The sequence below is a fragment of the Clinocottus analis genome, unplaced genomic scaffold, assembly GCF_023055335.1.
Source record: "Clinocottus analis isolate CAN_PGR_092001 unplaced genomic scaffold, fCliAna1.0.p SCAF_8, whole genome shotgun sequence".
NCBI classification, from domain to species: Eukaryota; Metazoa; Chordata; class Actinopteri; order Perciformes; family Cottidae; genus Clinocottus; species Clinocottus analis.
The window spans coordinates 18151636-18164748 of record NW_027176240.1 but is presented as its reverse complement, the minus strand read 5'-3'; the positions used below and the strand labels follow the sequence as shown (position 1 = coordinate 18164748).

Sequence of the window (13113 nt, the reverse complement as noted above, 5' to 3'; positions counted from 1 at the left end):
CAAACGCGTAAGGGTTATGTAACCCTCACCCTGTAATCATCCCTCCTCAACATACTGGCTGTTAAAAGAATTTTTCAGAAATTGTCTTCACTGTAAGAGAATAGAAAACCCACAGTCTTTTCCTTGCAAAAATACATTCCATTGTTCAGCTGAAGCTAATGTGCCGCCCTAATGTGGCTTTAGAGTACTCTCCTGTTTCCATGGATGGCATTTCTTTCTTGCACTGAGGGCAAGGGACATTAACACAAATAGGGAATCTTTTCAAAGACTGTAAGTTAATGTGTCTTACTCAAGACTACTGAAGCCTCATATTAGCTTCCATTGAAAATCAGAATTTCTTTTTTTACACAGAGCAAGGACTGAGGGATTTGTTGCCCATCTCTTGAAATGGATTGACGTAAGGAAGCAAGACGGAGGAAGAGGAACTATGGCAGCAAACATATTCTGTTGGTCCAACAAATTATTATGATCTCTAATCTTTTAGTTTAGCTAACTGACCATTGCTGTTTTTTTGTTTTGTTTTCTGAGATTAAGGTGGGAAATCTAGAAGAAAAACACAGACAATTAAAAAATAAACAACCTCTTTAATTATTTTATTTTATTTTTTTTTGGGAGCATTTCCCTTTTCCCTTGCTCCGTTTTTACATTTTTTATTATAAACACCTATAATATGTTTACTCATACTTCATATTTCAGTGGTTAAATATCGTTAGTTGATCCTGAGAGGACAATTTAATCTTGAACAGGGGCCCTTTAAAGATGCCATGTGTTCATTCTAAGCAATGCCTTTTTCATTTGTAGGCAAAAATATGAATAATAATAACATTATAATATCATGCTAAGTATTTTTATAGACACAGACTATTTTACATGTTGATAGTTTGTGATTACATAAGGCTAGGAGGCTCAGTAGTATTCTAGTTAACAGCAGTAAATCATCTGATTAAAGCCGTGAGTGACGGTATTCATCTAAGTTTGATATGGTCCAAATTATATATTACATTTTGCATCATTGTGGTTGATCTCAGTGCAGAGCCCCAAGTCAAGACTCAACCTTTCAACATTACTTATTGAATCCTACTTAATATTCCGAAATGTTGCCACATAAATAAGACAGTGCCCTTATTTTATTCTGCTCAAGTTTGAAGTGGACAGTAGGTCTTTTTCAATATCAGAGCTTTGCAGAGCGCCCAGAGATTTACCTCCGGGGGATTTTAGATGAGAGGCGAACCTCAGATAAAGACTGTAGATTAGAGATGAGTCAGTGATGGGGTCACTTGTCAGGAGGTATGTACCTCCAGCTCAGCACTTTTGGCAGAGGTCAGCCTCGGCTCCTGGCTTCTGCTTGATTCTCCGTCTTTCTCCGAATTCTTCTCCTCCACGGAAACAGCTTTGCGGTCGGACCCGGCCTTCTCCGGCACAAAGTTATTTCAAGATCACAGAGCAATGAGCGTGATTAGTGCGAAATCTCTTCATGATCACAAACATGAAGACCTGAGCTTCTCCGTCTTCAATTATGTAAGCTGACATCAATCCCTTTAATCACCATAAGCTTTTCACCCCGTGGAGCAACTTTTCCCAGGTTAGTTCTCCATCCGTGTGTATATATGTGCATCAGGATTCTCAAAAAGGCACGGCAAAAGAAATCCCACAGAGATTAAAATGACTTTCAATAAGTATATAATACAAGCTCGTTGTTTTTTACTGTTATGTTGCTTTTGTGGTCACAATATTATTGAGTTGTCAAAGGACAGATGCATATTTTAACAAGTAGTAGTACTAGTAGTAGTAGTTTCAGTTTAAAGATTTTGTTTCAAAACCCATCATCGGTGGCAAGTAAAGATGTCAGGAAATAAGAGTAAATAGGTGTGCCAATTTAACACCAAATAAATGGTAAATGGACCTGTACTTGTATAGCGCTTTTCTAGTCTTCCGACCACTCAAAGCGCTTTAACACTACATGACATCAATTACCCATATGGGAGAAGCCACTATGCAAGGTGCCACATCAGGATTAATAACCATTCATACTTCGTAGGTGCAGCTACGGAAGCAATTTAGGGTTAAGTGTCTTGCTCAAGGACACATCGACATGGGCTAGCGGCGCCGGGGATCGAACGGCCGATCCTCTGATTGAAAGACGATCCTGCTCACCACAGAGCCACAGTCTCCCTGACTAGGCTGATGATGTTACATGACTACAGTGCTGAGATACAGGTTTTAAAAATGTCACTGTCATAATTTAGTATTGCATTTTCATATAGAGGTGGGACTCAAAAGATGAGTTGTCTTAATCGAAACAGCAGAAGCTGAGATATGCTAGTTTTTAAAACACTGGATCATTTCCAATGATACAGCTCAACAGGCTTTTTCATAAACTCCCACAAAATACCCTGCTGAGCCACAGAAGACATTAATATAGCTCTTCCTCAAACATTTGATTTAGAACCCATTCTGTGCCTTGAGGTTCTTAATAAGCCAAACTTCTCAAATCAAAAGATTAGGATCACAGAGTTATTTAGTCCCCAGACGTCTGATGCAAGAGATTTTGTAATCTAATGGCAAGAAACTGGGACCTTCAAAAATATTGTTCTGTGGTTAAATCCATTCATTACATTTCCTGATGTTCCCTGTGATTCTCTACATCACCTGTTAAATCCCACAGTTTCCCATCTGGAACACATTACCTCTTTGCACCAACCATACTTGCACGTAAATGAGCTTTGCTGTATGTGTACGTTCATACATACAGACAGACATAAAGACACACACACATATATATATATATGTTTTATATATATATATATATATATATATATATATATATATATATATATATATATATATATATATATATATATATACACACACACACAAACATAAATATATTTATATATATATACACACATATTTGAACATTTGTGTTGTCTACAATACCTGTGTATGTCTTCCCCAGAGAGCACACAGATACATTGGGTCCTCCTGCAAAGCGAGCAGTCGGAGGTATTTTCCCATCAGACTCAAGGAGCAGGCTCTGGCCTCCATGTTGTTCAGGTAGTGAGAACTGACGACAGCCAGCTGGCTCAGAACCACCTGCCCCAAGGTACCGCCCATACTTATCCATTCCTGTACAAGACCCAAGAACGTAAGAAGAGATGGATGAAGGACAGGCAATGCTCTTACTTGTGCTATTATCCAACAAATATGTCTTTTTTGGACACACAAACCTTGCTACATTTCACTGGACGCATCGATTGACGTTCATGACGTGGCTGAACAAAAACCCCGTATTGGCAGAAAAAAATAACTCATGTTGTATGCTGCTATACAAATCCATGACTCTGTTATTTGGCTCTTTGTATTTTTTGATTGTTGGATTATGTCAAGTCTTTCATGGCATATGGTTTAAAGCACACCTTTTGCAATCATGTTTTTACCACCTTAGAAATAAGTAAAAAATACAATCTATCTTTACTTTGAAGACAATTTTACACAATTTCATCTCAACATCTCTTTTCTTTTTACTTGCCTTAACAAAAAAAAAAAATTTGATCGACTCCACAGTCTAAAGAACCTTTTTTAAGGTCCTACAAGTGTGAAGTGATGGCTTGTTGCTGCACTTGTTTGGTTATGACAGAGATTAATAACACACAACTGCCAATGCACTGCATGTGGTTATTTAAAAGCCTGTGTGAGAGAAGCTAAGGATGGAAAAGCTAAGTGATCACAGTAATTTGTTGATTAGCCACAAGAGATTTGCTCACAAAAGTGGTCCCGGATGAGGGCTGTGAAGTACAAAGCAGCCCGGCATTACATTGCATGTTAGCGTCCCCAAGTGGCGATGATACACAACTAACCTTCTGACCTCCACAGTGAGCTGGTTAATGTTTAGAGTCAGACTTTGTATTCCTTCAAGTGTAAATGTATCGTTTCATGTGCCCTAAGCGGACACTTTGTCTCCAAAACTCAACCAAAATAATGACTTATTCTTGCTACACCCTCATAATAAAAAAAAAAGACTAGTTAATGCATCGGTTCATTGGCGTAGGAGAGCTTTGGCATATTACCGACTACTTACCTGTTCGATCGAGTCGGGCTCAGGGGGGCTCCGTGTAAACTCCTCCAGTGCTATCTCAGCCAAGGATTTCCTCTCGCAGGCCAGAGCTTGGCATTTCTCCTCAACACAGAACTCCTCCAGCACGGCCAGACAAAATTCTGCCAGGGCCAGTCGCAGACGAAGCAGCTTTCGCACGGCTGCCAGTGACACTTCATGACTCTGGCAAGGATGAAAGCGATGGAATAAAAATAACAAAAAGGAGTAAATGCACTGAACATTGTATGCACACACACATGCAGCAATAAATGGTAAAGGACACACACCTGAGGCAAACACATCAGTTTGTCTGAGACATGGGACAAACTCAAGGAACTCACTCAAGAAACTCAAGTTGAAATGATAAAGAAAACTCCAGCCGTTCATTAGCTTCGGTATTCAAGGTGGCTGCCAACCTGAAGTCAGAATCACCTTCACTTTATAATATTAAAAAGTCAGACTGCTAATGAAATGGTAATTGGAAACAATTGTTCTCAAGTGGCTGGTCAGGGTCCAGAAGAGGGTTGCGAACTTGCGATGATGAGTTCTCAGACAAATAGCAACTTAGGCAAGACGTGGAGCTAATGTTGTGAGACTGAGTTTGGGCGATGGTTTGAATGGGATGGAAAACAACTAATTTATGGAACAAAAGTTAGCACATAGAGCCCATAACAATAAATAAGTGAGCATGATTTTGGGGAACACAAGCATTGTTTCCAATGTAGGTTGGATATCCAAACTTACTAGGGCAGCAGCGCCATCTGCTGGTGGGATACTCACTGCTGCGCCAGCCTTTGACCTGTGATCTGATTTGGTCCGAGGTTCTCAATGTGGAGATGAAGACAGAAGAGTCCACTAGTCTCAAAGCAAACCAACTCATCTACTGTAGCCCTGAATAATCATAAATGCCACGTATTCTCGTCTCACCCACACGTTATGGCATTATTACATTATCTGCCTTTTTTTTAAATTAAATTAAATTTTTAAAATTTTAACATTTTATTGCACAAACAGAACAAAGACAATACATAGACATAACATCAACAGGACGACAAAACAGTGAGATACAGGCCAACAAGACATCATATATTTAGTGTATATAAGTATGGTGTTTGTCCATGAGAGAGAAGAAAGTGTATGTGTGTGTGTGTGTGTCTATGTGTGTGTTTGTTATTTAAAAGTTGGGGGTGGATTGATATGTATGCAAAAATGCATGTATGTGGGTTTCAGGCTAAAAATAAAAATGTGAGTATCAGTAGACTGGATGTTGACATGTTTGTAAAAACAGAGTGAAGGATGACCAGATGGAGTGGTGTTCTGTATTGTAAATGACGGAGGAGGTTTGATTTTCCATTAAGATGTGTTGAATCATTAGGTTTTTACAGTTTGTGATGTGGATGTTATTCCTTAATTTCCAGTTCAAGAGGATAGTTTTCTTGGTGATAGTTAGGGCCACGAGGAGTAATTGGCAGTTAGTTTTGTTTAGATCTATGGTTGTGATGTCTCCTAGTAGGCACAGTGAAGGGGATAAAGGGACGAGGCCGCCCAGGAAGACAGATAGTGACTCAGTTATTTTTTCCCAAAAGTGTGAGTGCAATGTGGACAGATGTCTGATGTGAATCCCATTTTAAACATTTTATGCCCGGTATAGTGAATTATGTGACGTATTTTATATTGTATTAGTTGTAAATTTGCATTTTTAGTCATGAAGTAGATGTTATTGCACATTTGGAGCCAGCAGTCAGCATCGGGAGTGATGTTATCTGCCTTTTTGATTCAATTTTAGCCATCACATCCGCTAACACCCACCATGTTGGCCTGTTTTGTGTCCTACCCAATGATCGTTCACTACCCTCCTGTTTTGTTGAACTTGTAGTTTTACTCACTCACACACACACACACACACACACACACACACACACACACACACACACACACACACACACACACACACACACACACACACACACACAATTAACATTGGATAAAGGGTGCCCCATCCTTGTGAAATTACAAATGAAAACATGAAGGGATTTAATCAAAAACCCAGCAGCAAGAATTTGCAGTAGTTTTGTGAGTTGTTCAATCAGCATTTCATTCATGATTCCGTCAGCATGTAAACAAGGCTGCAGCCGCTAGGTGTTTTGCATCTTAGCACCTAAGCTCTCGGATAACCTCATCTGTGTGACAGCTGGTGTTAGTGTCTGAATAAAATAGGATTCGCACAATCCATTTGATGTTGACAGAAAACAGTAATGGAGGCTTTACCTGTTTGAGTCAGAACAACTCTGAGATATAAACAGCAATACACACAACAGGGACCTAATAACCTCCCACAGCTTAATTGTGATTCAGTTAAGCAAAGGCTTGTTTGGAAATTACATGCAGAGAGCACAAACAAAGCCTCTCTTTGTTGTTTAACCACAAAAAGGGCTTTTTACAGGAAAGTCCTTTTTTCCAAGAAAAACACGATTGGACATTTCTCCAAATAGGCTCAAACATTTTGCCACCTGCACACATCCTTTATGGGCCAGCAATTGTACCCAGAACTCAGCTTCTGAGCCGAGAAAACACAGTTCAAAGCAATTGTTTTATTTATTTTTTACAATAAGTAATGTCTTTCTCCTCTGCCGTGTTTCTCATGTTTATGAACTTTCTTTTAATAACACTGATCAGTGGATAGTTAAAAGTTTGGATGTCAGAAGACGCAGTGATTTTCTGAATGTGTGAGGGACAAAATGCCTCTATAGACATCGTCACGATTTAAGACGGATTTTCGACGAACATGCATGCACTTTACTTACCTCGTCCTGTGAGGGGAGCAGCATCTGAGCATTAAGCACCACATGTTCCTGCTCGGTAACAGCAAACTGCATTTGGGAGAGGCCACCGAGCAGGAAGCGTTGTTTGTCTTCTGTGTGAGTTGTACGGCTGGCGAGGGTTCTGCAGGTATATTATTAAGTGTCAACAAAGACAAAACTATGTGTGATTTGTGTAAGTGAGACTCTATGTGAGAGCAGACTCATGCAAGAACAACTTACACGTTCTTACATGGCAAGTAAGAGTGATTTAAAGAATTAGCGGAATTTACTAATTTCCACATTATAAGAATTTTCCTCTCCGGTAGAAATTAAATTCAAGACGGTTCAGGACCTAAAGTCCTATTCCCCAAATATTAATAAAATAAAAATATTATAATATCAAATATTCTGTTGACCATTTTATCATCATCATCATAGCTTGACAATTTACGCATTTTTTTTGTTCGATTTTGGCATATTTAAGCACAGCAACACAAGCTACAGAAGCACTGATGGGTGAGAAAAAAGATCCTGGAGATCCATTTTGTCTGCTCAACACCCGTGTTTATGACTTAAGAACAAATGGGGAAAAAGTTTTACAAGGAGAAAAACAAAACTATTTTTCTAAATGATTAGTCGTGTACTACTAATTTCAACCACAAGAGGTCCATTGTGTTTGAATCTATTTAGTAATAGTAGTATATCAATAACTGCGACACTCTGACTTTCCAGATTTAACTGTCAAAGTTATCTCCACGCACCGTAGTAGATTAAACATTGTATTTGCATACACATACAGGAGAGCTAATTAATAGAGATTGCTCATTTGCAATTGCATTGACATTTAAGTGTGGAACCGCTTCAGAAGGACTAACCTCAGACCATGTGCATACTCTAAATGTGTCTCTGCTGCCTGTTCATTATAGCCAAGTTTAGCGAAACCACTGGCACACTCTCTGAGTGTATCACAGGCGGCCATCAGCCTTTGGACAACCTCGTTGGTCAATCTCTTTCCAGGTTCACCGCCACCAAGGGCACGTATACATTCAATGGCACCCCTGGAATACAACAAAGTACACCATTATTAGAACAGGATTTGGATTTCGTTCTCCCAGATCATGTGCCTTTGATAAGGAAACTAAATACTGCAGCTTAAAATTATTTTAAAAAATCTGAATCAGAAAGGACAACACAGAGCTAAGGGTGATGTGACTGCAGAAGTTCGGGGTTACCTCATCTCTAATGAGTTGATGAAGAATGTAATTTCTGGGGCTCTGTTTACCCGCTGCTCCAGAACCAACTTCAAAGCCCCACAGCCTTGTTTTATAATCTTTTCTGCCTGCCAAAGAAACAATAAGGCATGATGGGATAAAGAACACTTCACAGGTAATTCTTGCATACACGGTTTTAAAAAGAATGCGTCTCTATACCTTGACGTGTGCATCTTGGTCTCTCTGGCCCACTACAGCTCTGACCTTGGTGAGGGTGAGCTGGTACCAGAACTCCTCATCCCCTTTCAGAGTGTGGGCTTTGTCCAGCAGAATCAATGCCTGAGCAAAGTTCTGTTCTTCACAAGCCAGAATGGCCAGACTGAGCAAACTTCGAGCCATCGCTGTCGGGTCTCTGAGCTCCTAGACAGAAGGAAATGGAGTGAGCGTTAAAACGGAACAGAAAACAAAACACTGAGCTACTGGATTTTATCCAGAGATAATGATGGAAGTGGTTGAGGAGTGAGCCAACTCGCTTCATTCTCATCTCTGTTAAGGGTCACACACAAACAGTACCGATTGGGCACTGGTGAGAAAATGTCGCCAGGTAAAGAAAAGGTTCATGGGCTGAAAGCAAGCAGTTAATTGTCCAGGAAACAGGAGTTTAGTTGGGTGGTGTTACAAGGTAAGGGCAAAACTCCAGACTAATTTACTTAAACAAATATCTATCTTTGTTGTTATCAGATAACTGCTAATACATCAAACAAGTAAAAATATACTTAAACAGTTAAATAGATTTCGTATTCCCCTAAAATGTATTGTTTTTGAAAATTCAATGTGAGCGAGAGCAATTGGTCTCATTTGGAGAATGTGATCTTCTTTGATTTCAACTCACCATAGCCACTAAGTGAGCCTGTGCTAGGAGCTGCCGAGCTGGTTGACAGAGCCCAAGACTGAGGCAAACTTCCGCTTTGTCCAACCAGATGTCCTGAGCACAGACATCCCTCCTCTGTTGCCCAAGCCCAGACATTTCATCCACCTCAACTCTCTAAAATATCAACAAAATAGACAATTTACTTTTTATATAAATTGATTTAAATGGTAAACAGATTTCTTTCTATTCTTTCTGTATAGCAGTGCAAAAACACGTACACGCACACACACACAATCCTCTGAGAAGTAATACAACTAGAGGAAGTAAAACACTGTTCATGTTAATAGTAATTTATTTACGTTAAAAACTGATATATCTATTTTGTCAGAAGCGGGCTGACCTGATTGACCGCTTTGTGAAGGCATTTTCCTTCCTGTGAAAAAGTGATAACTTTGTGGCACCTGTAACCAGGAACATAATATTACAGGTCATTAAAAGCTAAATGTATCACCAATAGGTATATACAACCGTTTTGTTATACCCCATCTGTTCTTGTTCTTGAATTTTACTCAAATTCAGGAGCTTCTCCTGATACGGTGAATGGGTCTCCAAACCTAGCTGACTGCAACACCTCACAATTCTAAATGAGGGGGAAGGAAGGAGGGGGGGGGGGAAGAGGTGGAAAGATAGAGGACCACAACAAAGTCCCTTCAGTGTTTATAAAAGTAAATCAAAGTAACTAAGTACGCCATAACTTGATGCTCATCAGTTCTGGCTTTGGACTGTTTACTGTCGGTAAAGCAATGATTGTGTTGAGTGTAGCCTAATATATTACAAAACTTGTCCAATTTAGCATTGCACTTCCATAACAATGTCAGACTTGCAATGTTCAGTTAAGGATAAAAAATGATTTAGCATAACCAGAGATATCATGTTTTTATTTCTATGAATTCCTCTTCTCTGTCAAAACCTGAAGTCTTTACCCACAATGCAATTGGACTGCAGACAGTTTGGTTGGTGTGTATGTCTCTCACTGATTCATCAGTGTTCTTACCTAAGGCGGTAGAGGTCGGAGAGGCCCTTACTATCCAAAAGGTCATGAGCAATGGTCTCAGCAAGATGCATTATGGGCAAGGTCAGGTGGTCGAGTGAGTGTGATCGGAGCTGTTTTTCCAGAAGGTCGAGATAAAAGAGGCTTTGAGTCTGCAGCCAAACAAAATACAAAAATAAAGAAATTAAAATCATATTCTTATGGGCATACCCAAAATGTTGTACGTATTAATACCATCCGGAGCTTTATCAGAACAGGAAGATGCTAACGATGCTAACCTGTTTGAGCAATTTCCTAATGTATCAAACCCAATCTTATCACATACTTCCATTCCATTGTGGTGGTACATCCACAAACAAATTACAACACATACTGAAGTTTCAACCAGTCATATAGGATCTTCATTTCAATAAATGCACTTCCTCTTCACCAACAAATGACAGTTTCTCAGAGGGACAGGGACACCAAGTGGATGTTTTTGGCAGCTGAGCTATTCATTCTATATCACCAGCAGCTACTGTTCAGGGACAACGCCACACACGGTATAGTGATGACACTGAGAGACCTGCCTGCTTTTTAATGCTGTGTGTGTTGATACAGTGGGGGTTACTGTTGGTTCTGAAAATGTGCCTGGCCTGTTCAGGACAGACGTAGCGAGCCCAGTCCTGTGGGGTGGAAGGGAGTTCCTGATCCAAGACAACAGGTTTAGGTCTCTCTTCTGCAGGGGTAGGCTGATGCAACAGATTAGATACATCATTTATATTTTGTTACTACTAGAGTGCAGTCAACATTTAAAATTAAATAAATACCTCTCAAGAACATTTTTACTGATACAAGTAATTAATGTTAATACAATGGACATTTTCATTATTGTGTTATGTAGTCTCAGGCAATAAATAAAATGTCTGAACTCTATTTATCATACAGACTGATAGTAAACAATAGCTGACAAACAAGTAACCACTTTATCATTTGAAAGTAAATACCTAGGGCTTTACACTAAGCTGTGTAAATCAACCAAAATTTCAAATTTAATTTAAGCGATAAGACTTACATCTTTTCCCTTTTTGCCTTTGCCCTTTTCTTTGCCTTTTTTGGATCCTGCAGAGGCCGGGGGCTGGGTTGGCTGGTTCTTTGCCATCTCATTGGAAATCTCCCAACCTACGGCCATGGACACCTGGAGAGACAGACAGTGCACATATGTGCATGTTCCACACTCGACTTAAACATTTGATTATGACTTTGAATAACAGCCTCATCGTCCTAGTTGTCAGAGTTGAACACGCAATACCTGCCATATCCGAAGCACAAAGACGGAGGCTCTGAGCAAGTTAAGCTGGTGCTCAGGTGAAGTCTTGTCGTCCATGACAGCAAGCAGAGTGTGTGCTCGTGCCAAGCTGTCAAGGCGTCGCACCTCCTTCAGATCTGACAAACTTTCTGTCAATAAGGAGCCCTGCACTCCCACCAAGGGCTCGCAATACGCTGAGTTTAAATCCCTTTTTTTGGACTTGTCCTCTAGGAGAAAAACAACATAAAAGATCAAACATTTACAAAGAGTTGAACAGAAAACAAAAATAGTATGTAAGTATAACTGAACAGCATCATTACAGCCATTACGGCCATTACACTTCGAATCAGGAACAAAGCTAGCAATCCAGCAGCACAAATCTCTGAAACTAGTTTCCATTTTTCCTGTTAGTGGGTCTTCAGTTTGTCTCTCTGGGAATAGTTAACAAAGGACTTCTCACAGTCTTTTAAATAGTGCAGTGCTGTTCTAACCTTCTGTTAATGTTTCCTCTTGGTTTTAGAGTACATGTAGCATAATTAACACAAGTAACTGGTCATTCACACTGTTGTGTCATCAAACAATGAACAAGACAAGTCCAGGCATTTTACCTAATCCCTTCGTCTGTTCACTTTCCTTGTGTAGAAGGATGTCTATGGCCCACTGGACCTGGTCTTGGGCATTGGCTTTGGGGAAGTTGTGACAGTACAACCACTCTCCAAACTCTAGCAGGAGGCTGACCTTCTGCCACTGAGTCTCTTCACTCTGTTCACAAACACAAAAGTCAGCACAATTACGTTGCACTGACGTAGTGACTCCACATGATGGGGCTAGAGACTTAGCTAAACATATTTTAGAAATACTTTGATCAGTGGAAAAAGACGACATGGTAAATAAAACGAGAATTAAGACTACAACTGTTAGAATATGATGGATTTTATCATAATCCACATGCGTTAATCTACTGTTGTATCAGGTTTGGTTTATTGCACAAGAATGGTCCTAGATCATTACCAACAAAGTGGTGATAGACTTCTGGTAGCAGGTGAGCTGCTGGGTTATGTTGCCAGCACAGAGTGCCACCTGGTGCCACATTAATGAACAGCACTGCTGTTCTTCGTCGTAGAACCTCTGCATGTCTGTCAGTACACAATTCCCCAGTTGAGCTTTTACGAGTGTTCTGCGTTTCAGCAGAGGTCTGGGAAAAAAAACACAGACGACAATACAATCTTTTCTGTCTGTCACCCTTCCTCGTCTTTCTCATGTCTATTCCCTCCTACGTGTTTTGTTATTTTTTACTCACAGTCGATGTCTGGTGCGAGGCATGTCTCTGATAGCTTGGTCCAGCAGCTGCTGAGCACTTTTCCAGTCTGCTCTTTCCCCGTGGATGTGGAGCAACAAACTGCAAATGGCTACTCTCAGGTTGAGGTCCTCCTCATCTACCCACATGCAGAGATCCACAGCAATTCAATTTGCATGAGTGATCTGTGTTGTCATGTACGTGTGATCATAATGCAATTATCAATATAAATCTAAGAAATTCAGCTCTTCTATACAGCCCATCCGAATGCAAATGTCACAATTGTTTAGAACAATGTGAAATTGATGACAATTTCTTGTTCCATCCATTATTGATAGTATAGAAGTGCATAGGTGGCCAATCACATTCATAGCAGGAAGCAAAACATGCCATCTAAAAATGATCAAACAGAAGTTTCACAACAGAACCATAGCAGGGTTCTTTTGTCACTCACTTGCGGCTTCATGTTTAGAGCTCCCAAAAGGCGGTGCTGTCAAGGTC

The 13113-nt window shown here is 40.0% G+C and overlaps 1 protein-coding gene across 6 annotated transcripts in view; it reads right to left on the bottom strand.

Moving 5' to 3' along the window:
• The window catches only part of LOC137779631 (cilia- and flagella-associated protein 46), a 54992-nt gene that overhangs the window by 16513 nt on the left and 25366 nt on the right, over window positions 1–13113 (bottom strand). For all 6 annotated transcript variants that reach the window (XM_068567698.1, XM_068567701.1, XM_068567700.1 and 3 more), the window contains exons 26-43: window positions 13067–13113; window positions 12616–12751; window positions 12327–12510; window positions 11924–12077; window positions 11319–11542; window positions 11082–11204; window positions 10597–10758; window positions 10031–10179; window positions 9518–9616; window positions 9377–9437; window positions 8998–9150; window positions 8325–8525; window positions 8127–8233; window positions 7770–7952; window positions 6898–7036; window positions 4079–4276; window positions 2938–3126; window positions 1296–1409 (exon numbers count right to left, since the gene is read on the bottom strand). The exon at window positions 13067–13113 is cut by the window's right edge and continues 26 nt beyond it. In XM_068567698.1, coding sequence (XP_068423799.1) covers window positions 1296–1409; window positions 2938–3126; window positions 4079–4276; window positions 6898–7036; window positions 7770–7952; window positions 8127–8233; window positions 8325–8525; window positions 8998–9150; window positions 9377–9437; window positions 9518–9616; window positions 10031–10179; window positions 10597–10758; window positions 11082–11204; window positions 11319–11542; window positions 11924–12077; window positions 12327–12510; window positions 12616–12751; window positions 13067–13113 — 2623 coding nt within the window. The remainder of the gene's footprint in view (window positions 1–1295; window positions 1410–2937; window positions 3127–4078; window positions 4277–6897; window positions 7037–7769; window positions 7953–8126; window positions 8234–8324; window positions 8526–8997; window positions 9151–9376; window positions 9438–9517; window positions 9617–10030; window positions 10180–10596; window positions 10759–11081; window positions 11205–11318; window positions 11543–11923; window positions 12078–12326; window positions 12511–12615; window positions 12752–13066) is intronic.